Here is a 22,553-nt window from a genome sequence, read left to right as displayed (position 1 = left end):
GTGTACATATAATATTGATATTCAAATGATAGCCTATTTATTTGAACAGAGAATGGACATTGTTCTCAAGTCTTGCCCCGGGTTACCCTACAAACTAAGCCATTTGTGTTCATTATGCTCATAATCCGAACCATTAAGACTGATAACCGCCTCCAAATCTGACCAACAATGTTCTTCTCAAGCCTATTTGGCATCTTTGTGAGCCCTGCTGAATCAATCATGCAAGGCCGAACACATTCAAAACAAAACCTCTCTCTGTATTCATCACAGAACAGCCCAGCCTGTTTCTTACATAACCAGCTTAGTCGAATCATTAACCTAAATCAGGTCTAGAGAAGCTCCACTTCCCCTGTTCATGAGTAGAACTGGGACATTGGACCGATTTCATAAGAGACACAATATGAACTGTAGCGATTCCCCCGGCCAGACAGCCGCAGCGCCTGATGCCACCCAGTGGACAGTCTTGAACCTGGTGTGTGTGTGTGTGTGTGTGTGTGTGTGTGTTGCCACCAGGGTTTTTTGGCATGTGAGGTTTGAGTCTCGTGCGACCTTCAGCTGCCACTGTATCTTCAACACACACCTACAAGTTTGACATCTGAGAGCCTGCCTTGTGGCCCACAGCGCACAATAGCAACTGCGTAAATACAGCGGACTTCCTAGTAAGCTCTTCGGTGAAACTTGCTTTTGAAATAATTGCAATTAAACGATGAATATAGCATTTACTTGATGACGCTACAATCACCAATAGGTTATTTTCTGCCATGTTGTGACTTTTCAAATGTATATAACTCTGTTCAAATGAATGCCACTGGGCCCCCGGTATACTTTAATGCTTAAAATGGCATTTTTCAAATTTCACAGTAAAACCCTAAATGCTTTTAAACAAATTAAAAGCATACCCATTTCAGGTAATAGCTCAAATTTACACCCCCCACCCCACCCCCCACACACCATTTAGCATTATACAGATATGCATAAAAATAACTGACTTTAAAAATCTTTTACATTTCCTTTATTTTCTTTCAAGTTATCCTTATATAACAAAACACTAAGAAACAAAAGCCCCCATGTATCTTTTGGCTTAAAGGTAAGAGTGATATCTGCAAGGATTTTTAGGCCATTGAAATTACCTGATTCTAGGCACTTTTGTTTTTACTATACAATGAATTATCATGATCATCATCAATGATTCTTTTATACATGCTCTGCCAAAACAAATACATCACTGTTGTGACTGTTCATAAATGAATGTAACAAATCTAGTGGTAAAACTGACTGTTGGCAGTTTTGGAGGGTTACATAATCTATTCTGTTCTAACTGGAAAAAATAAATAGAACAAGCCAGGTTAAGCCGTAGCCCAGTGCTATTAATTACAGGGACGAAGTAAAAGAAGTAAATTAATGTAAATGTAAATCAAATTCTGCTCACACAGTTCAGATTAGAGTAACAGAGTAGAGAGTCATTTTAATGTAACCACATACTGGATCTTATATATATATAAGAGTTATATATATATATATATAAATTACAAATCCTACTAGTTTTAGATCATTTTAGATAGAAAGAGAAACAGAAGAATCCTGGAATGATTGAGATTCAAATAAAATAGAAAACAAAAACATCAACACAAACATAAACCTCTTAATACTGTGCTCTGATAAAATGCTTGAAAACTTTTGAAGGAATAGGTCGCCTTGCATGAAAAGGTTCCTGCTTAAAACCTACGTGGCTAAAATAGATTACAGTACTTAAATATAAAAATAAAGACTCTTTTCAATTTGTTTTTTTTCTTGCTTTTTTTTGTTTTGTTCTCTGCTGCAGTCTTGTAGACGGACGGAGGCGTTCATCAGTAGGGGAATGTGTCTGGTGGTCAGCGGTGCTCTGCTCCCTCAGTGGCACATCCGAGACGTCATCTCTTTCTGCAGCGCAAACCACAAGACAGTCACAGTAAGCAGCAGTGAAGGAAACACCTGGATTCTCCACAGTGTAACACCTGAAGCTGCAATAAGTACCTTTACATATTTTTTGCATTTACCTGACACACTAATCCAGAGTGACTGATAATGACTACATGTAATACTACTTTGTAACTGCTTTTATTTCTAAGATCATCTAGAAACAATAACATAGCAATAACACTAAGCCTAGCAGATGCTTCTTTGTACATTAAACATGGTGGGAGAGTCGGCCAACCACACCAAAAAGTAATTCAATATTATTGTTTGTCGTCTCTCAATAGAATCATATCGTGATGAAATAATGATATCAAGTTATCGTGATACACAATTCTGTTGTCTAAGTTAATGATAAAAAGCAAAAAGTGATTAAAATCTCTCATGAAATGAGATTTGAAACAAATTAGGGTATATTTGAAATTTTTATCGCATTTTACATTTCTATGGAATTCAATGCGATGAACATCAATTTGATCATTTAACGTGATTTTGCATATGCTAGCAGGTATCGTCATGTATTAATAGAAAAAAAACATAGGATTAGTGTGATATAATATTAATTTGGTCCATATCGCCCAGCTCTAATTTTAGGCATCCAATTTATGGTTTGATTTACTCAGTTTCATTGGTTTGGGAAGATTTCCTTTACAAAACCTCATAGTGTTCAAAGCTTTAAATACTTTTAGGTTGTGAGCTTAAAATTCTATCATTTCAGTATAGGTCAACAGATTTTATTCACATTTTTATTTCATAGTCCTGTTTATTTTTGTTTTCAGCTGTTGACTCACCAGCGGCTCCAGCTCTTTGTGGTCGGTGAGGTTGAACTCGGTGACAAAGTAATAGAAATGCTTGTAGCAGGTATTGACGTGAGCCTCGGCCCCCATCTGGCTTACGCGGTCAAAGTGGTGGATGTAGACGTGGACAAACACACGGAACAGACGAGACAAAATCTTCTTAGCCACCTGCATGAAGGTCTTAGGGAATGGAGTACCTTGGAGTCAAACAGAGGGAGGGAGAAAAACAACACGGTCAACACATGATGATCTCTTGTGCTTTCGTTCACATATAAACACAGAAAGGAAGTTTATATCAATACATTTCAGTTAACTTTTTACGTGCTATAGGAGTGTCTCCTAACCTTTTTGTCCTTTGGAGCCGGGGTGCTAAAGGACCCGGCAAGTAGCACTTTGTGCGACATGGAAAAACCAACACCACTTGGTTTGGGGGATAAGCCGTTGCTGCATCCAAGTGATTAATTTAGTTTAACGTTTTGCTTTGACTAATTTAATAATATTTCAGGAATCTGTTCCAGAGGACAGCAGCTAAGGTCATGTCTATTCATAGCCTACTGTACATTGCGTGACCCGTTTATAAATCCATTGCTGGGATGTTTCTGTAGTTAGTCAGATGCCAAGCTATGCACAGCGCTGGGAAGACAAAGATAATAGAAAACAGAGAATGCCATACTAACAGTAGATAAACTGATATGACACTGTTCACAATGCACGACTCTATACAGTCCATCCAACAAATGTGGCCCTGCATATTTAATCTGAAGCATCTTTTGGTGCTCCATTTTCAGATACAAAGTGGCTCCATATTTTAGATGTTGCCTTGACTCCACAGAATTCCATACCGTATCATATTAATATTCCCTTGTACCCATTACATGATGGTCATTTTTTTCTTTCTTTTGGACTTTATTGTGATGTTAGGAGTCGCTGACACGACTGAATGGGCAGTGGCCTGGTTTGCACCCAAGTCGAATAACTTTGTGTCTAATTTTAAAGACAGGGATTTTAACCAACCACTCCATGGTCCTTTACAGTAGGATTTCTCAAACTCTGTCAGTCTGGGACCCAAATAAGGAATGAAGTCTCTTGCCCTGGATACTGGCCTTATGAAAACACACTGCCCCGACGGTGGCAATACTCTTTTTGAAGACCCACAAAAACATAAGCCTGTGACCTATTTCTGGATCCCGGCCTAGAGTTAAAGGAACCAAGGTCTTGACACGGCCATCTGTGGCTAATCTCAACACTTACCGACGTTGGTGGGGAAGATGTGCTCGTTGTTGATCTGTACCTCAATCCAATCCATCAGCAGGCTCATGTACTTGGGGGCCGACAGGGCGGTGGGCCTCTTGTACTTGTGCTCGTCCTGCCAGCGGTATTCGTACTTGGGCCCGCCGGACATGACGGGGCAGGTCTGGTCGGTGCAGGAGTCGCTGATGGTGCCGTAGATGAGGTTGATGCGGTTGAAGAAGTCCACCACATGGACGGCCACCCAATCGTTGAGGTCCTCGCCGTGGGGCAGCTGCACCGCCTGCTTCAGGTCCAGCCCCGCGTTCAGAGACGCCTGGGCCTTCTTGTGCAGCTCGAAGCGCTGCGTCCCGGGCTCAAACTTGCGCTTGGGCCGGAATGTCCTGTCTTTGTTGAAGACTTGTTTCAGGGCCAGGGACATGGTCGCATGTGGTGCCGGCGGTTTGTTTGAATGCTGCTGGTGAATTATTTACTGGTGAAATGGAAACAGTCAAAAGGTTGTGCAAACAACCAGGGGAGAGATTTTGTTATGGATTGTCTTTTGGTATTTGTCTTGACTCTGTTTGTGGTCCTGTGTGTGATAAAAGGGAGAGAGAGAGAAAGACACAGAGGGTGAGAGTTTGGTTAATAAATGCACTCTCTGCATATTACCATTAAAATGCCTAGTTTATATCAAGTCTGATCTTTTGAGTATGAGTTGCTTTAGTTTTAGATTTACCAAAATATAATCTATCAAGCTTTCAAACCATTATTACATGGTTTTAACTTGGGAATTACACAGATAGCAACTGTGGGTCAAGTTTTGTCTTGTCTTGGGCCTGCAATTGCATGCAGGGATGTAGTGAAGGGTAAACTCACTAAACTCAGTTTATCCACCCTTATTTACAGAAGAGTTTAGCCACCTTTTTAGGCTGACATACATCTTTATGATGTAAATCCATTGTGTATATCTTGGTAAGTAGTATCAAACACAAGTTATATGAAGACACAGAAAAAAGGTAGAAAAAAAGCATAAAGTATGTTTTCTGAAAATACATGTTTATACTGGTGGTTGTTCACAGACTAGAGGATGTAGTTGTTTACCCACCATTTTATCTGCCACTACATCTCTGGTTGTATAGGCTAGTAGGCCAAATCGTTAACGAAATCAATTCAAGCGACACCCTGACTTCACCTTTGGCCACATCTCAGGACAGGTAAGCTGCGGGTCTTACTGTCTTAACAGTGACAACAGTGATACTTACAGAGAAACGCTTTACATTAACAATGATACACGGTTGCACGGTGAACATGACTCATTTCCTATTGCAGGCACGCGTACCGCCGCGACACCAAGAATTTGAGGAATGACAATAAAACGAAGTAAAACCATGGTCAGTAATGCATGTAACAGACTGCTGCTGTAGGCCTACATCGCAATATCTGCATAGCATCTTCGTAATAACGTGAACTTCCTATCGTTTTCGCAACATTTTCCAACATAAAAGCTAGAGATTAAACACCAAGGCACATGACGACTGTACTAAGTTTATTCGTGACGTGACTGCGGAGATCGATCGGACTTGTTGCTTCCTAAAAACAGGCAACAAACCCGTACAAGGAAAGCCAAATACACGCTATTCCCGCTTAATAAACATGTCATTTTTAACGAATTCGTTTAAAAAAAACAGCAATAAATGCAGACAGATGATCTAACGGTGACGAAATTGCCCAGTTGAAGCCACTTTCCCGAACTTACTTGTTCCGCCTTCCTGTTCCGTCAATGTTTCCTTCGACCGTTTAGCAAATATTACCTACTTACTGTTTACTAGCTGTAGGCTCGTAACACGCACAGAATACATTATGAATACATAGTGCAATACCTATTGTAGTATTCCTAAACATTCAATAAACATGTCACTTTATTAAGGGAAACTAACGTCTGACTCCTCCCTACCAAACGAAAAGTACACCAGCGTCAAGCGAGACCCAAGTAACATTAACTTCCGCTCAAAAACTTCAAAATAACACTCTTATTGATGTATTGCAGCGTTTTGGGGGTTATCATGTACAAAAGTGAATATACACAATATATATTTAAGGACGAATGTGTGCAAAAGGTGCAAAATTAAAATGTAATTGATTTTTGTATATATATTTTTCTCTTTTCAAAAAAATGTTTCACAGCTTATAGCCTATTTATAGTCATTTGAGCCTCTATGCCTACAAGATACCATGTACATAGGGTTTCAATACATATTTAATGCAATGATTCGGAGTGAAAAGTGACAAAATGTACTTTTATTTTCAAGGCAAAATCCCATAACTTCCTGTGTTGCCCTGGCTGCCTCTGTGTGGCTTGACGCAGTTTAGAAGTACTTCCTTTGATGATACGTCACTGTAGCAGCCGAGCGGCAGGAGGCAGCAGCCCTGCTAACCTCATTTATTTTATAACACTTTCATGATAACCCACAAGCCATTATGATTAAGTCTTCACAGACAAACTAAAGGCAATATAAATCAATATAAATCTACTAAATGGTTCAAGATATTTTAGCCCACTAGCCTATTCAGCACCTTTTCACATAATATATTTCAACACACAATACCTCTTTAAACTACTGGAAATGTTAGAATAATAAAATGTAATATAATAAAATGTTAAAATGAAATAAAATGTTGTCATAATAATAATACAAGTTTTCAAAACAGTCAGGTGCTTCACAGACAAAAAAAATAATCCTAAATGCCTATAATCCTCTTTAAAACACAGAAAATTCTGCTAGTGTATTCATTTAAGCCGCCTATTTTGGGAAGATATTTTTATATATTTTTGTGTAAGGCTTCATACCATGATATTCTCCACACATTACTCTACTTTGTGGGCTTATGAAAGATCATGATCCGAACCTTTTCAGATGTCAGAGTGGCTGGAATTTGGACTTTTAGTGCAACTTGTGTTTCTGTGTGGTTTATGTTTCATGATCTACAGCCAATCACACCTTTCAAAGCAGGGATTTTTTCTTTAGCACTGCTTTATATTGCTTTGCAGGCTGCAATAACATTTGTCTTGGATTCCTGTAGCAGTTGATTTAAAAGTTGCCATTAAATCGCACATCTAGGCTGTTGGAGATCTGCTGAATTCTCTTTTTTCTGTTATGATTCATATGGTAAGTTTCTTAGTTATATCTTCCATATGTCATTTGGTAGATGTTTTTGTCCAAAGTAACTTACAGTACCACAAGTGCAGACATTTGTAGCATGGGTGGCCTCAGTGGGAATTGAACCCCAGACCCTGGCAATGTTGGTGCCTCGCTCTGCCCATGGAGCTTTATAGGACAGGATTATTTTTCAAGATATTATTTCCTGTATTTTCAGATTATACTTATTATTAGCTCTTTATGCTACCCTTGTTATGACATTTTGACATTAGACCCTTTGAAAGCATTTAAGTAGAAGTTATTAAAACGTTATTCCACAGGCGGTGTGCTGTCAGTATATTATTCTTGACTGTTTCTGATTCACATCTTTTTTTAGCTTGGCTTTCATTATGCAGCACATGATTTTGTGTAATTAACACATGTGATGCATTGTTCTCATTCTCAGCTTACTGAGGCTTCATGTCAAGTCAACCAGAACCAGCCTTAAACATTACCATGCAATGTTATAATTTGTAGTAAATCTAAGGATCGGAGAATGAAGACCCATGGGACCATTACACTGCCATTGAGTGATGAAGGTGATGCTTCGCTATTTATTTTTGACTGTATGTATAGAACTTGTCATATAGAGAATCAGACAATAACATGAAGTATGAAGGAGCTCATGGGTTGCAGACTTATAGAGGATGTAGTTGTGCTTGACTTCAATGTTTAATTTTTAAGGAACTTTATATTTTGTACTCACAGCATCTCAAAGCAAATTGATTGGCCAACTTTGTGTGTCAAAGCAAACCAGAGAAACACAACAAGAAAACCAACTACAGAGTTTAATATCAGTAACCTCACTACTTTAACTTAATAGGAATTTTGAAAGAATGACTTTTACATCTACCAGAGTGCAGTTCTTTCAGGTTGTTTCTACCTTTACTTAATTAGTTAAAAAAAAACACAAACATAAACTGCCCATAACCGGTGGCACATTAGAGCTGAAGTACAACTTCAGTCAGATGTACATAGGCCTCCCATTTTACTCCTAAATATCAGAATATAAAATGAATTCATTCATCATTGTGTAGATGTCGACAGTTTCTCCACTTAACATTCAAACCAAGACAGACAGAGATCCTCCTTGCATGGCTGACACATTGAAGACCAAATTACAAATGCACATTTAATGTCACTGAGGCCTGTTCAGCTGTAACGGTACTGTAGCTGAAGCTGGTCAGTGTGCAGTTCATAAGAAGCTCTTTGTTTTGGTTGTTTAATGGCCATTTGAAAGGATGCATTGTGCAGTTCTGGGACAGAATGTGCCTTGTTTCTGTCTACTTGATAGGCTCAGCAGCGCCTGCCTTTTCCTCAGGCTGGGCCTTGTTGGATATGGAGTAATGGTAAGCCCTCATGGACTCCTCAACCTTCTTGAAGTCTGGACGCTCCTCGTGCCTGGAGAGAGAGGAAGGCCCAAAGCAGCCATTTTGAAAGTTGTTGTTAATGGGTGGCAATGTCACAAGACCTTAAACGTACAGTACGCTGCAGTGTTGTGAAAGTAGTACTTTATATGAAACATTGTGCTTGTTAAACTCTGACTGACTACATAACCCCATTCAGAAAATCAGGTTCTCACTTGAATGTCCAGCATTCTTTCATCAGCGCATACATTCGGTCTGGACATCCTGATGGACACGCCATGCGGTTCCCAGTTTCAATGAAGCGGGTCACATCTGGACCTTTCATTTTCTGGTTGGAGTTGGGACAGAAAGAAGAAAAAGAACTGTGACCTTTCCATATAACCATTGGGAACAATCCTCATAGTAGTGTGAATGCTGTGATCAAGCTAATCTATACTGTTTGAGTTTTGACATTGATTCTGTTCTGCTGAAACACATAGTACCTTGTATGGTTTTCCTCCAAAGGAAAAGGCCTCCCACATGGTGATACCAAAACTCCAGACGTCGCTCTTACTGGAGAACTTGCGGTGGGTTATACACTCTGGAGCGTACCACTTCAGCGGCCACTTGCCTGCAGTACGAGCCTGTGCAAGACAAGAGGTTTGACAACAAGCAGCATGTCAGTGATTCAGCAAAGGCAGCCGACTTGATTATTTGTAATCGGGGCCAACATAAAAGGAGGTGAAAGAGGGAATAATTCAGAGGCTTAAGGGTGCTGTATGCAGCCAATATTTTCCTGACAAAAATGTCTACAGTGAGTTGATTAATGCTTTATTCTAATTATGTATTCCAGTATTATATTATTTCCCAGGAGTCAAGGATTCCTGCTACCGTTTGGTACCTAGATTCCTTCCAGATGTAGGTCAATTAACAAAAGAAAAAAAAATCAATTGAGTGTTTTACTTTAGTCTGCACAGACTTGCCTTGCATATTGCATTGATTTCTCTGTGCAAGATCAATCAATCCCAGAAAAGTAATCAATTTAAGATAAAGTATCTATTAGTAATTATAGCTCAATGCTGGTCTGTTTTCAACACTGAAAGCCACTGTTCCCCATCCTTCAGTGATTCATTTATATTGCAGAATGTAGCAAACAAACACTTTCTCTTGGGGCTGAAGCAACAGCGCTGCAGCAGTGCAGCAACGTTATTAACAGTGGCTCCATCTGTACCCTGTAGTAGTTGTCATCTGCTCCCAGGGCCTTGGATAGCCCAAAGTCACTGATTTTGGCGAACTGTTGGTTGACCAGCAGGACGTTACGCGCTGCTAAGTCTCTGTGCACAAAGTTCCTCTCCTCCAGGTACTTCATTCCCATCGACACCTGGTGCATCAGGTTGACAATGTTCTCCACACTCACAGTATCCCTATGGGGAAAAAAATAATGATAGTGATGACAATAATAATCATTGTTGACCACTTTCCCTCCAAAGAACAGCAAAAGGAACAAAACAGATCAACAACTAATCAGCGATGAGATAACTAATAATAATAAACTGCAAATCATCACTTAAATGCAAATTTGTATAAACGTGTTTTCCGTCGTTTCTTAAAAGAAGATACAGAGCTTGCTGATCATATTTCTGCTGGCAGGTGATTCCTAAGTTGGGATGGTTGGAAAAGGAGAGCGACAGAAAGGAAAGTGTGAGCGAGGAAGTGCACATGAGTATTTGTACTTGCACATATGTGTGTGCATCTGTGTATCTGTGTGTCTGTGTCAGCTCTAGGACTGCCAACGTGATCTAGATAACATGCCCTGTCAGCTAGTGCCAATGCCAACGGGCCTGATGGCCACCCATGCTAAAAATGTCCTGTATGCACTCGCAGTATGGTCGGACTCTTCTTCAGCCAAGAAAGGATTAGCGCTCTCCTTCTCTTCTCACATGATCTGGTGCAATGTAGATGAAGTTTCAAAGATTTGAATGAGATTAACTTCGTTACATAGTTTAGAAGAAAACAGTCTTTCAGTCTTTGGCTGTCTATATATAACACACTCAGTGGCCAATTGTGCTCAAGAATAGCAGAGAGGTAAAGTTTTCTTTAAGGAGGATGTATGCCGTAATTCGTATTAACAAGAGGGATTTGATTCCTCCTCAAATCTCCCTCTGACTGATTGACTTCACTAGCAACTTGGACGTACTTATTGGTGGAGAGGAATTTGTGGAGCGGTCCGGCGGAGGCCATCTCCATGACCAGCATCAGGCTCTCTGCGTTGCACAGGCCCATCATGCGTACGATGAAGGGGTTGCTCAGCTGGTGCATGATCTCCGCCTCTCTCATCATCTCCTCCTTCACCAGCTTCTCATTCTCACTCTTCAGCACTTTGATGGCCACATCTATCTGGCCCCTGAGAGAAAACATATATTATTTTGGATCAGCGTCTGACCTTTACAGATAGAAGCCTATGTGCACTCGCCGACTCAGCTGGAAGAGCACTGGGATCAGTATTGAGTAGACGTCTAAGATAACACACACACACACACACACACACACACACATACAGTTGTAGAGGCCATACCTACAGTATGTCCTGTCTCAGTTTATGCCACTGGTGGATTTCAAGCGTATACAATTTGTAACACAGGAAGAGGAAGAGGATTAGGGCCACATGTGGAACATTTATTTGAGTGTTTTTGAGAATGAAGTCAGAATTCTGAGAAGAAAGTCAGAAGTCAGTAGAATTCTTTGTTTAAACTCTGAATTCTGTGATTCTGAATAAATTCTGAGAACTTTTTTTCTCAGAATTCTGAGGAAAAAAGTCAGAATTTTGAGAAAAAAAGTTAAAAAGTTAGAATTCTCAGAATTCTGAGATTAATCTCAGAACTGAAATCAATTTTTCGTATGTGGCCCTAGTCCTCTTCCTATATTTCAGAACAGAGCTATTTGTTCATTTTTGGGGGGTCCACCATGCTTGCTCATATAAATATGAGTTATTGTACAAATACACACAGTTACTATGTTGTGTTGTTTGTGAGTGGGAGTTACTTGAAGTGGTAGTTGTTTTTAAGATGTGATCCCCATCATCATATAGCTCACACACTATTTGTTGTGTTATAATGTGTCGGTGTCTTGCAAACAGTGAAAAGAAAAGACCCAGCGCTCACGAGTCAGTTTTGAGGACTCCCTTCCTGACGCAGCCAAAGTTCCCAGAGCCCAGCTCCACCTCGTCAATCAGCAGCTGAGTCCTCTGGATGTTAAACTTCTTCACATCATTGGGGTTATGGTAAGGGTTGAACCCAGTGCAGTCCATGGGCAGAACCTCACGGTCTGTAGGCACGGGGTTGGCGGGCTTCGAGACGCCCGCAGAAGCTGAAAGGTCAAGATCAAGCTAATGTTTAGAGAAATCAATATCCTGAGTGTGTCCAAAAGCTCATAAGACATGTTGCATGCTTACAAGGCATTTCTAGTGCACTTGGAGTGAAGGGGCTGTATGTGTATTGATATGTTGACCAGTTTTATGCGTCTACTGCATACTATTTGTTAGGCAGTAGGCTATTCTGTATGAATCTATGAATCTCTTAAAACTTACTTTTATCAACCTGTGCTTTTCTGATCACTCAACTGAGTTTCTTTTCTTTTATTTATGGCAAAGGTTTACTAACCCTAACCCTAAGGGCTGTAAAAACAACATTTATTATAGTTACTACCATCTCACAAGTTGGCTTATTTTGCAGCCAGGGTATGTAAGACGACAGAGCAACTAATTATGTGTGTTTTGTTGTTGCCATTATAAAATGATCTTGGTGCATTTGTAAAATGGTTTTAGGGGTATGAACTGTTGTACATTAGGCAACTGACCTCCAGGGGGCGGTGTGTATCCATTTGTACGGGGCCGCCTCTGAAAGAATGACATTCAAATGAATCTCAGAGAATATAAAATATGCTGAATTGAACAATAAAGGATGTTGTCAATACTTACTCCCGACGGAACAACAGGTGTCTCTGAAAAGCGATGAGACAAATGAGAGTTATATGAACCATTTCAGCGACTAAATGTTCTGATTAACAAAGTTGAATGTGCTAAGTAGGCCCACATGTTACAGATGGACAACACGCATGAATTGAAAGACGCAGTGGTTTGTGTTAGCAATGACATAATAATGATGCGATGTGAGAAAATGAAATGATATAATTTTCAGTACGTGCAGCGGCTTTGCTGTTAACACACGCTTCCCCGAGAACAGTCACCAGGCCGTCAGGTTTCATCTTGAGGTACTCAACCAGCTGGGAGGGAGGGAGGGAGAGAGAGAGAGAGAGAGGTAAGGAAAGTGTGTATCTGTCACATGAAACTTGAAAGTATCGCAGTATCGGTTAACTTTCATTTCATGCAAAACATGATATGTCTGAATGAGCAACTAGTGCATGACAAAGTGTGAGGTCAGCACTAAGTGTTACAGTGTTAAATGTTGATTCAGACATGGACGCTCCCTCTCAACTGCTGCTGAATTGACAGATAATGACAAAAAAAGAAAAAAACAGACTACTCCAACTCAGTAAGTGCAGCGACTCATTAAAAAAAACACCTATGAAGAAGTCGCCTTAAATTGGTAGGTGTCTCTGCGCCTACAGGAGGGCCTACCTGCCACACGGTGTCAAACTTTGTTCCCTCTGGCATGGAGTATTTCCCCGATTTGTCATGGAGGATCTGATAGTGGTACACTGTTTTCCCGTACATCATGGAGAGGGCAAACGTACCAGACGCCTCTCTGTCTCTCACTCTGAGAAATGAAAAAGTTGCCCAAAAACTTTATCAACAGCTTTGACATGAGGAAAATCTCTATGAGGGTTTTTCCACAGCAGGCACAGATGCGACAGTAAAACCCTGAATCACTCACAGGAACTTGCCGTCTGGTTGCGCTCCGGAGTAAAGCCGCCTCTCGCCCTCGAGCCGTGAGATTTTACTGTGGTACCAAGGCATCTTCTCGTGGGCCGTGGTGGCGATCAGCTTCTCCAGCTGAGGAGCCTGGCTGATGATGGCCTGCTCCATGGCGTCGCCCTGAACACAGTAAAACAAGTGGAATGGGTACAGGTGCAGGACAAAATCAGCAACTTACAGAGAGACAGGGAAGGATGTCTGCACACTGAATATATAAGCTCCCAACATATTTATTGCTTCATCAGGTTATTGCTTGACGAAGGCCGTGACATCCTTCCTTGTTTCTCCCTGAACACAGACAGGCAGGAAATGAGACAGACACACAGACAGACACCTGCAGAATAAACACATTCAGATTGACAGATAATTTGTATTGTGTACTTCAAACATACAAATGTATTTTTTCATGTTTGTAACCATATTATAAAAGATTTTTTCCTTGTGAAATCTTCAGCCTCTGAACATCTTCTAGTGATTAATTTAACGAAGTTGCCTGAATAGGAAACGCGTCACACTTTACAGTCGTAGTTCACCATTCTCATGCTTGCTCACCCACATCAGGGGGTCACGAGTGGGTACAAGGGGACTGGGGGATGTTGTGGAGGAGGGCAGCTACATTCCTGCTGGCTCCTGCTGGCATCTGGTGCCTGCTGGGAGCCACAGGCGGGCCGACCTGAGGCCACACACACCTGGAGCTGGTTTAGCTGGTTAGCTGGAGCCCACCAGAGATAAAAGGCTGCTGCCCTCAGTGTGTGGCTGGCTGACTGGGGCAGCAGGAGAAACAGCTTATGTACGCTGGATGTTAGAAGTATTCGTTTCTGGACTGGACTGGCACTGCAGTGAGCCATAACCCCTAACTGAATAACTAAGTTTGTTGGTTTGTTGGCTGACTGGTAACACACCAAACAAGTTTCTTTTTTCCCCATTTTCATGGCAAAACACTCCAGTAATCAGCAGGGAAGCATAGCCCTACTGCTCTTACTCCCTGCACATTCCCATTACAAATAGGAATCCATTTTTAGAGACTGGGGGCTGAAACGTTTGAAGATAGCTTTTCTACAGTATACCACAGGCAGTCTCTCTCTCTCTCTCTCTCTCTCTCAGCAGAGCCTCACCTCCAGGTTCCAGGTCTGTTTCACATACTCCCTCAGCATGTTTTCCCTCAGGCTGTCGAACACCCCGGGCCGTATGGGCATGTCCGGGGAGCGCAGGCAGGGCTTCCTCAGGGTGCACACCAGCCCGTCGGGGTCCTTGCTGTAAAACTCGCACAGCTCCGCCGGCCCGCAGTGGGGCTTGCCCCCTGTGATGCAGTAGGTCCCGTTGAGCTGTTTCTCGATGGGGTAGTGGTGGAACTCCAGGTTCCACACTATGGAGAGGACGTAGCCCCCGAGGCTGCGAAGACACTGTCGCAACAGGAAGAGCCCGTCGGCCATCCCGGCCAGCTTCAGCTGCTCCTCGGCGTCCGAGCGGCTGATGCTGCCGTAGAAGAACGGCAGCTCGGCCGCAGGGTCGACAGACATGGCGAGATGTGGGAGAGTCAAGCTGACAGAGTCCTGTCTGATGTAGGCGGTAGTTTGGTGGATGGGATTGGAAAATTATGAAGGATCCTTGATGAAATGGACCTAAAGGTGGATAGAGGCAGAAATAGAAATAGGTGAAGGAAATTATCGCCATTTAAACAATAATACAATTTAAATGAGGTTGAAAGTTTGACATCAAAATTAGAGGAATGCTGTTGGTTCAGTGGGCTAAGGTGTAAACAGTACACTCACAACATAGATTTGAATCCAGCCCATGACCTTTGACCTTTTGCTGTCAAACCCCCATTGTCCTGTCACTCTCCACTGATTACCATATAAAGCAGAAGCACCTTAGAAATTCAGCGTCATGTCTTGTCGACCAAATTACAAAGCATTTACCAGAATACAATGTGAAAACTTACAATGCGGTATTCAATAATACACAACTTAGATAAGTAAAAATGCATCGTCCCGAGAAGCTCACCTCCTCGTCTTCTCCCAACTACGCTATGAGGGCACAGAACAGTGTGTTCAGCTAACAGGACTGTCACAGCTTTGTAGAGAGCATGATGTGAGGTGCCATACGTGTGGATTAAGTATTTAGCAAGCACCCACACTTTGAGACTGCGTGTGCTTGCAGAAAAACAGGCTGGTGTTTCTCAAAGCCACAACAGGAAGTCGCGCTCCGCCCTCGCACCCTCCTTTCTCCAGCATCTCACTCTTCCGTTGAACAGGTGCTTTTTGGTTCTAGATTATTCCCTCTGCTTCACAAGCACAAGTATGTTAGTTTTCCTTTGGATTAGGAGAATTTATCCTACTATATCTTTAAAGCAGGTAGGATGTGGGCGTAAGGAGTCTGACGTGAGACTTTGGTAGAGATGTCTGAGATGGAGAGACAGCATGAAGATCAGATTGGAATCAAGGAGTCTGTGTCTACAGTGTGAGACGTTTGCGTGATAACAAGTGGAAAATGCCCGTTAGAGGTCAAAACAGAAATAGACATTCATCATAACTTTTAAGCACGCTTCAGCTTACAACATGCACAGCTGAGATCATTCATTGTGTGGAGTCTGGAAGAGAACTCTCAATAGGGCCAGAAGAGATTTTAAAATAATCGTATCGAACTATGAGAACATGATGAGACAGAAAGTCTATCAATGCAAATGAGGAAGCTGAGAATGAAGTGGAAAAATATCAGCGATTAGCTAGATTGTAGGCTATGTGTGGATGACCTTCACATCTTCATCAACATCAATCTAATTAACACCAATTTTTTCCAGTGTGTTTGGAACTAATCAGTCATCTTGCCAGCCTTGCCTTTGTCTTGCTGTTAGATTTCTGATCAGTTTCCGGTTACCATGGGAACAGAAGGGCTATTTCTGCTCAATGAAATGTACTATTTGATATTAAGATTAGGAATTCAGTGTCTACATGCCATTTTGGGGTCATGTAGGTTTTTTATTTCTCACCTCAGACGTATAATCATCTATGATGGGAAATATTTCAAAGCGTAGAAACCTCAGCTTCCTGGCTACACGCCGTGTGATGTTGCCCACATCCACAGTGGAGAGTCACACAGACAGACAGCAAGATGCCACAAGTCATGAAGACCCCAGCATGGCCTGAGGGTCTCGAACCCCATCTCACCACACCAAAGGCAGCCAGACCTCACACATCACAGCAGGACACACTGTACAGTACAGCGGTGCTACAGACCTGCTAAGATACAGTAGGGCCAAGGCTTTGTGTCAGTGTTAGAAAGCTGTTTGCAGCTGTGTTTCTGGGATATGTCAGTGAGCATGGACCCCGCGGTGAGACTACATTTACTCTATTTGGTTTAGGGATGGGACGATATGCTTATCTCACTCGATACGCGATATGGGATTCAGGATTTGATACAACCACGATATGATGTAATAAATGAAAGTTCAATGACAACAAAGTATGACTGTGCAGAATTATGTTTATTTCTGAGCCACAAACCTTTCTAGCAATATCATTGGCTTTCTAGAATGTAAACAACAATTTAAAAAATGTGATTACAAAATGCAAATAATATAATTTGGATGGAGAGCTTGTGAAATTGTGATGGTCAAGCCGTCTCATTTGTATGGAAGCCCGTTTCCTCATAATTATGAGATACTATTTCATAATTATGAGATACTAAGTCATACTATCTCAAATTATGAGAAAGCTTCTCATAATTATGAGATGCTAAGTCATAATTATGAGATAGTATCTTATAAATATGACACTCAAGGCCACTTTATTAGGAGCACCTGCTTGTTAACACAAATAGCCTGCTCATCCAAACAGTGAATCATGTGGCTGCAACTCAATATATAAAGCATGCAGACATGGTGAAGTTGTTTGACCAAACATTAGAATGGGCAAGATGCGTGATCTAAGCGAGTTTGATTGATTGATACGATTGTTGGTGCCAGACGTGGTAGTTCAGCCTCTCAGAAACAGTTGCCCTCCTGGGATTTTCATGAACTACAGTCTCTAGAGTTTACAGAGAATGGTGTGATAAACAAAAACATCCAGTGAACAGCAGTTCCAAAAACAGCTTGTTAATGAAAGAGGCCAGAGGTCAGAGGAGAATGGACAGACTGGTTCAAGCTAACAGAAAGGCCACAAATCCAATCCACTCCAATAAAAGTCTTTACAACAGTGCAGAAGGGCATCTGAACACACAAGTTGTGGCTCTTATGATAAATGGGCTACAGCAACAGATGACCAGCCACTACTACATAGGTGTACCTAATAAAGTGGCTGGTGTAGGTCAGAAATATGAGATTTATTATGATTTATTATGAGATAGCATCTCATAATTATGACTTAGCATCTCAGAATTATGAGATAGTATCTCATAATAATGACTTAGCATCTCATAATTATGACTTAGTATCTCATAATTATGAGATAGCATCTCATAATGACTTAGTATCTCATAATTATGAGATATTATCTCATAATAATGAGATACTATCTCATAATAATGACTTAGCATCTCATAATTATGAGATAGTATCTCAAAAATATGACTTAGCATCTCATAATTATGACTTAGCATCTCATAATTATGAGATACAAAGTCATACTATTGAGAAAAAATTTCACTTGATGATGAAAAAAAAAAAAAAATGCGCCAGATTTTTTTTAACAGGTGGCGGAAACGGGCTTCCATACATTTGTGATTACCACAGCAGAATAAAATGTAGCTAATATCGAGATTCATTTTTCTGCCCCATGATGCATATTGTCACATTTTTGTATTGCGATATATTGAATTTCAATATATCCTCCGCAACCAACAACCTCTGCATTAGGTAATGTAAAGGCCAGTTTTGGGATAGTTTTAGGATTTTTGTTAGCATGATATGATGTAAAGTACGCAACCTTTCAAGTTATGCTATGTTATGCATAAGTTTGGCAAATTGTTTTTGTATCACGTCTGTGTCTGTAATTCAGATGTACTAATATAATCTAACACAATCTATCAAGTAGAATACATATTAAAAATTGTTGATAGAGGGATGTTTGTAATTTTTCATTCTCCAGTTTGAATGGCCAAGATATCAACAAAACCATAAATGTGTCACCACATGGGCATTAAAGTTTAACATAAATATAACATCTTGCTTTTGACCTGCCTAATTCTCCACTATTGCAGGGATTTTTCTGACAAGATTAGCAAACTTGTACTAAGATCTACTTCAGCAGAGAGAATAAAAATACATGTAGATCATTGATTCTCTACTTTACCATCTATTCCAGATTCATGGGAAGCAGATTCATATATTCCAAATCATATACAGCCCCAGATGTTACTTGATGTGACATAAACTGAAAGAGAAAGTGATATTTAATTGCGACCCCTCTAACACACAGTGAGAAGTGCATTAGCCCTGCTGCTAGAATTTATTACATTAACTACAGTTCATACCAAACTAATGACAGTTTCCCTACAAGACATTAACACCATTTCAGCAACGCCAGCTGCCCAGTCTTGGCTCAGTGCAGTTTTTTTTTTTTTTTTTTTTAATATAATTTCTAAGGCTTTTCTGCTTTACCAGTACATCATGGACAGGAACAGAAAAGAAGGGAGAGCCATGTGACAAAGGTCAGGAGCTTTGAACCCATAATGTCGTGGCTCTGCGATATCCTTCGATTCAATTCAATACTAAGCCTGGGATGGTATATGCACCAAGAGCCTCAGAGGGCTGATCCTTCACAGAGAGTGCATACAGTGCATAAATCCTTTATTACGCATAAAAATATACTTTTGCGAATTAAGTACGCAGGTAGCGGTTTACAGAGCAGTGGAAAGAAAGTCGTATGAGTCATCATTCACCCTGTTCTCTACAAGTGGAGGAGTGCATGTCGATGGGCCCGAGTGTTGTTTCCCACAGTGAAGAGTCGGGTACATTTTCCTGGCATGATTTAGGGCCTCCGAACCCCTCTGAGGGCGAGGGGAATGCAATTAAATACAAAGCAACTGTGAGCGGTCAAGCATTTCTATCCTGAAGAGAGTTGAATGTTCCAGGATGTCAATGCCCGCTTCCACAGGGCGAGCGGCCGCTAAATGGTTTGACGAGCGTGAAAACGACGTAAACTCTACACCATGGCCTTCGTCATCACCAGATCTCAGCCCAGTTTGAGCCATGGATTCTGGAAACGCACCTCAGACTGGGTTTTCCACTATCATCTTATGAAATCAACTTATTGAAGAATAGTGTTGCGTCCCTCCTTAAGAAATCCAGACTCTTGTAGAATACCAAGATGCTTTGTGTGGCCCAAAGCACTATGAAGTCACTTTTTGTTGGTTTTTCATTTCATTTGTCAGCTACCTGTACATTTTCAACCAGCCCAATATTGGTAGTGACAAGTAGAGCAGAGCTATTAGCAGTAAACCTCTTACACTATATACAGCTTTTCTCAAGCAAGCAGAAGCAAGTGAAACCAAACTGTCCCTTCCTCTTGAGCACCCAAAGACGAGCTGTGCAATCTCTTTGATTGCTCTTTAGAACAAGAGCTACTTACAGCTGACAGAACAGCTCAGACATGACTCACAGTAGTTGTAACACATACTTTAAAAACTATATTAATAGCCTAATTTTGGATTTTAACGTGGTGAAGCTCGGCTGAAACTGGGGTGAAAAGAGGAATACTATTCCTGTTCACTGTGACATGAGATTCATACATCTCAGTAATTCTCAACCCAAGCAGCTAATGTTAACTACAGTCAGAGTGGCATAGGATCAAATATTTGCATTGTGTAAATAGATATATTGACCAGTCCATATCTGTCTGAGTGATTAACACAGCGTACAGATTCAGAACTTAGTTTTTCTCTTTTAAGCAACTATATGGCGCAGGGACATTATGATTTTTTATTCTTTTGAATCAAACACCAGAGAGATCACAGCATGAGGTCGGTCATGTGCAAATGATGTTGCTCAAAGACACTTAAGCGGGAACGGACACTGTTTGTTACTGGGAATCAAACAGCGTTTCTAACTACAGCGGCCCACTACTGTTTAACATAACCTGTGTTCTCTGTCGATTATGCAATTGACATCAATTCAAGAACATTCCAGTGATAACTACTTAGCTCAGTTATTTTAGGTGATGGTTATTTTGGCTGTGCTAAACTTTATCAGGAGAATGCCGCCTGGGTTATGTTAATCAAAACATTCCTAGATACATACATCAACATGTTTGTGTGGCTGAAATGTTGTCTTTCAAATGCTTTGGGACTGTGTAGGCATCTACCAAGAGATAATGTATCCTTCTTGTGTCTGCTCATGCACGGCCCACATTTAATGATTTTTGCCCCAAATTGGTCTTTGTGGAAAAACCCACTTTAGAGACATTTGCAGGAGCTTTCTCAAATAACGTGTTTGTGTAAATTCATGTAGGCCATGATGACAAAATTAGCACTTAACTAGGGCAAGGTCCTACTGTGTGAGTGTTGATTTAATAACAATAACTAAACAGGTGCGAGGTTTTTAATAAGTGGCCATCTGTATGTCAGATTAGGGACCTAAACTGTCTCAACCTCAAATACCATTTCCTGCATCGATGGAAACGGTTAAGCATTTATTTAACAGCCTGTATATCTTCATCTGTTCTTATTCATACTTTGTGTTCCTCCCAACTAAAATCAGCCTGTTGAGAATTCAATCTGAATTTCAGATTGACCCACAACAATTAAGTTCAAAAGTAGGCGTTTTCATTTGCATTTTAAATGCCATAAACCCTGAGCGTACCTATGATAACACGACTAACAGCCTCCGCTGCTGCTGTGTACAATTGCAATGATTGTAATGAATTTACAGACACGGTTTAATCCTCATCCTTAGTAAAGTCCCTGTCAATCCACTGAAATAAACTTCAATGTTAAAATATTCTGGACTCAACCTTAACAGTCAGAGCCATAAACCAACACAAACATTTGTTACATGAAATCCTTATTCTCCTGTCCAGGCCAGCATTGTCTGGCTGCGGCTTGAACATTTTGCAGATATGCCTCACTCGAGGACTAAAATACATCCAGTAATTTTAAGAAAAGTTACAAGCGATAAATGACACACATAGACCTCTTGGGTGTGTCAAAACCTACCCATTTTTGGTTTTCTATTCCGAGGCACAATGAAAGCAGTTATTTATATAAATGTAATCTCTACTTTTGAAGCCACAGCAACAATGCCTCGGCCTCACTGTGGTGGACACACTCAGTCTTTGTTTCAGCTAATGGAAACACAAAACCCCATTTTTAAATGGACATTCTTGTTGTTGAGATTAAACAGATCAGTGAGAGTATAAATATCACAAAATTCTATTCACAAACTGAATTCAGATGTAAATCTCCACAACAGTGAGTCATATAAAATAAAATAAAACTCTCTGGTGGAATTCTAGTTTGGCCCTGGAGGCTGTGGGTGTTCACATTTACTCTTAATTTACTAAGATGAAATGTTAAAGTACGGTTTGAGTGACGCCCTTTATGACCAAATTGAAGCACTTGTAAACCAAACCATGTGTAGGCCCCTCATGCATGTGGCAGTTGGGAGAGGAAAGTAGACAGTTAACCAGTTGAACTCAACAAATCGCCCTCTTTGTGTGTGAATCCAGAATATATATTTTTTTTATATTAAGAGTTTTATTGTTCATTTTCATCATTATACAAAACACGCAATAGACAAGGTAATACGAAAGACAACACTGCATAACAAAACAGAAATAAAGATAACATGGGGGGGGATCCAGAATATAGAGCTGTACTATAAGTTTTTGGGTCATAGGTTGGAGACAGACCTAATTTCCAACAGACCTATTTTTCTCATATCATCACATGCGACATCCTGTTTAGTATTTGACGTTAGAGTTAAGCAAATCTATTAATATCAAGCATGTCTTCTGTTTTATTAGATGCACTACAAAATCTTAGATGTACTTACGGTTCACTGCTTCAGCTCATAGAGGAGCAATGTTGTAGCTTAAGAGACGAAGGTATCTGCTGATCTGAGAGCTAAAGGTGCAAGAAAAAACTGTTGGTTGGCTGTGACTGA

At 40.7% G+C, this 22,553-nt stretch overlaps 2 protein-coding genes across 6 annotated transcripts; both read right to left on the bottom strand.

Annotated features, from left to right (window-relative positions):
• Positions 1–997: 997 nt before the first annotated feature.
• Positions 998–5,942, bottom strand: mob3a (MOB kinase activator 3A). 2 transcript variants are annotated; one of them, XM_071913419.2, is made up of 4 exons: positions 5,737–5,942; positions 4,002–4,569; positions 2,745–2,947; positions 998–1,920 (listed from the first exon to the last, which is right to left on the bottom strand). In XM_071913419.2, the coding sequence occupies exons 2-4, from the start codon at positions 4,417–4,419 to the stop codon at positions 1,891–1,893; spliced, it is 651 nt and encodes a 216-aa protein (XP_071769520.1). In that variant the 5' UTR covers positions 4,420–4,569; positions 5,737–5,942; the 3' UTR covers positions 998–1,890. The 2 variants fall into 2 exon arrangements, with proteins under 2 accessions (XP_071769520.1, XP_071769519.2); XM_071913418.2 differs by having other exon boundaries at positions 4,002–4,470.
• Positions 5,943–6,281: 339 nt separating this feature from the next.
• On the bottom strand, positions 6,282–22,553 carry zap70 (zeta chain of T cell receptor associated protein kinase 70). 4 transcript variants are annotated; one of them, XM_071913412.2, is made up of 13 exons: positions 22,443–22,553; positions 14,572–15,078; positions 13,416–13,576; positions 13,160–13,298; positions 12,723–12,804; positions 12,500–12,522; positions 12,379–12,418; positions 11,685–11,889; positions 10,721–10,927; positions 9,755–9,947; positions 9,027–9,167; positions 8,760–8,872; positions 6,282–8,578 (listed from the first exon to the last, which is right to left on the bottom strand). In XM_071913412.2, the coding sequence occupies exons 2-13, from the start codon at positions 14,974–14,976 to the stop codon at positions 8,461–8,463; spliced, it is 1,827 nt and encodes a 608-aa protein (XP_071769513.2). In that variant the 5' UTR covers positions 14,977–15,078; positions 22,443–22,553; the 3' UTR covers positions 6,282–8,460. The 4 variants fall into 4 exon arrangements, with proteins under 4 accessions (XP_071769513.2, XP_071769514.2, XP_078141630.1 ...); XM_071913413.2 differs by lacking the exon at positions 22,443–22,553 and adding an exon at positions 15,461–15,563; XM_078285504.1 differs by lacking the exon at positions 22,443–22,553 and adding an exon at positions 15,399–15,414.

This window comes from Centroberyx gerrardi, chromosome 9 (assembly GCF_048128805.1).
Source record: "Centroberyx gerrardi isolate f3 chromosome 9, fCenGer3.hap1.cur.20231027, whole genome shotgun sequence".
NCBI classification, from domain to species: domain Eukaryota; kingdom Metazoa; phylum Chordata; class Actinopteri; order Beryciformes; family Berycidae; genus Centroberyx; species Centroberyx gerrardi.
Note: the sequence above shows the minus strand (reverse complement) of the source record. Positions and strands in the feature narration are given on the sequence as shown.

Coding starts and splice junctions, on each gene's coding strand:
- mob3a (XM_071913419.2), bottom strand. CDS start 4,419: ATGTCCCTGGCCCTGAAACAAGTCTTCAACAAAGACAGGACATTCCGG. Junction 2,948..4,001: donor CATCTTCCCCACCAACGTCG/GTAAGTGTTGAG, acceptor TTTGACTCCAAG/GTACTCCATTCCCTAAGACC. Junction 1,921..2,744: donor ACAAAGAGCTGGAGCCGCTG/GTGAGTCAACAG, acceptor TTTGCGCTGCAG/AAAGAGATGACGTCTCGGAT.
- zap70 (XM_071913412.2), bottom strand. CDS start 14,976: ATGTCTGTCGACCCTGCGGCCGAGCTGCCGTTCTTCTACGGCAGCATC. Junction 12,419..12,499: donor CACCTGTTGTTCCGTCGGGA/GTAAGTATTGAC, acceptor TCATTCTTTCAG/AGGCGGCCCCGTACAAATGG. Junction 9,948..10,720: donor AAATTCCTCTCCACCAATAA/GTACGTCCAAGT, acceptor TTTTCCCCATAG/GGATACTGTGAGTGTGGAGA.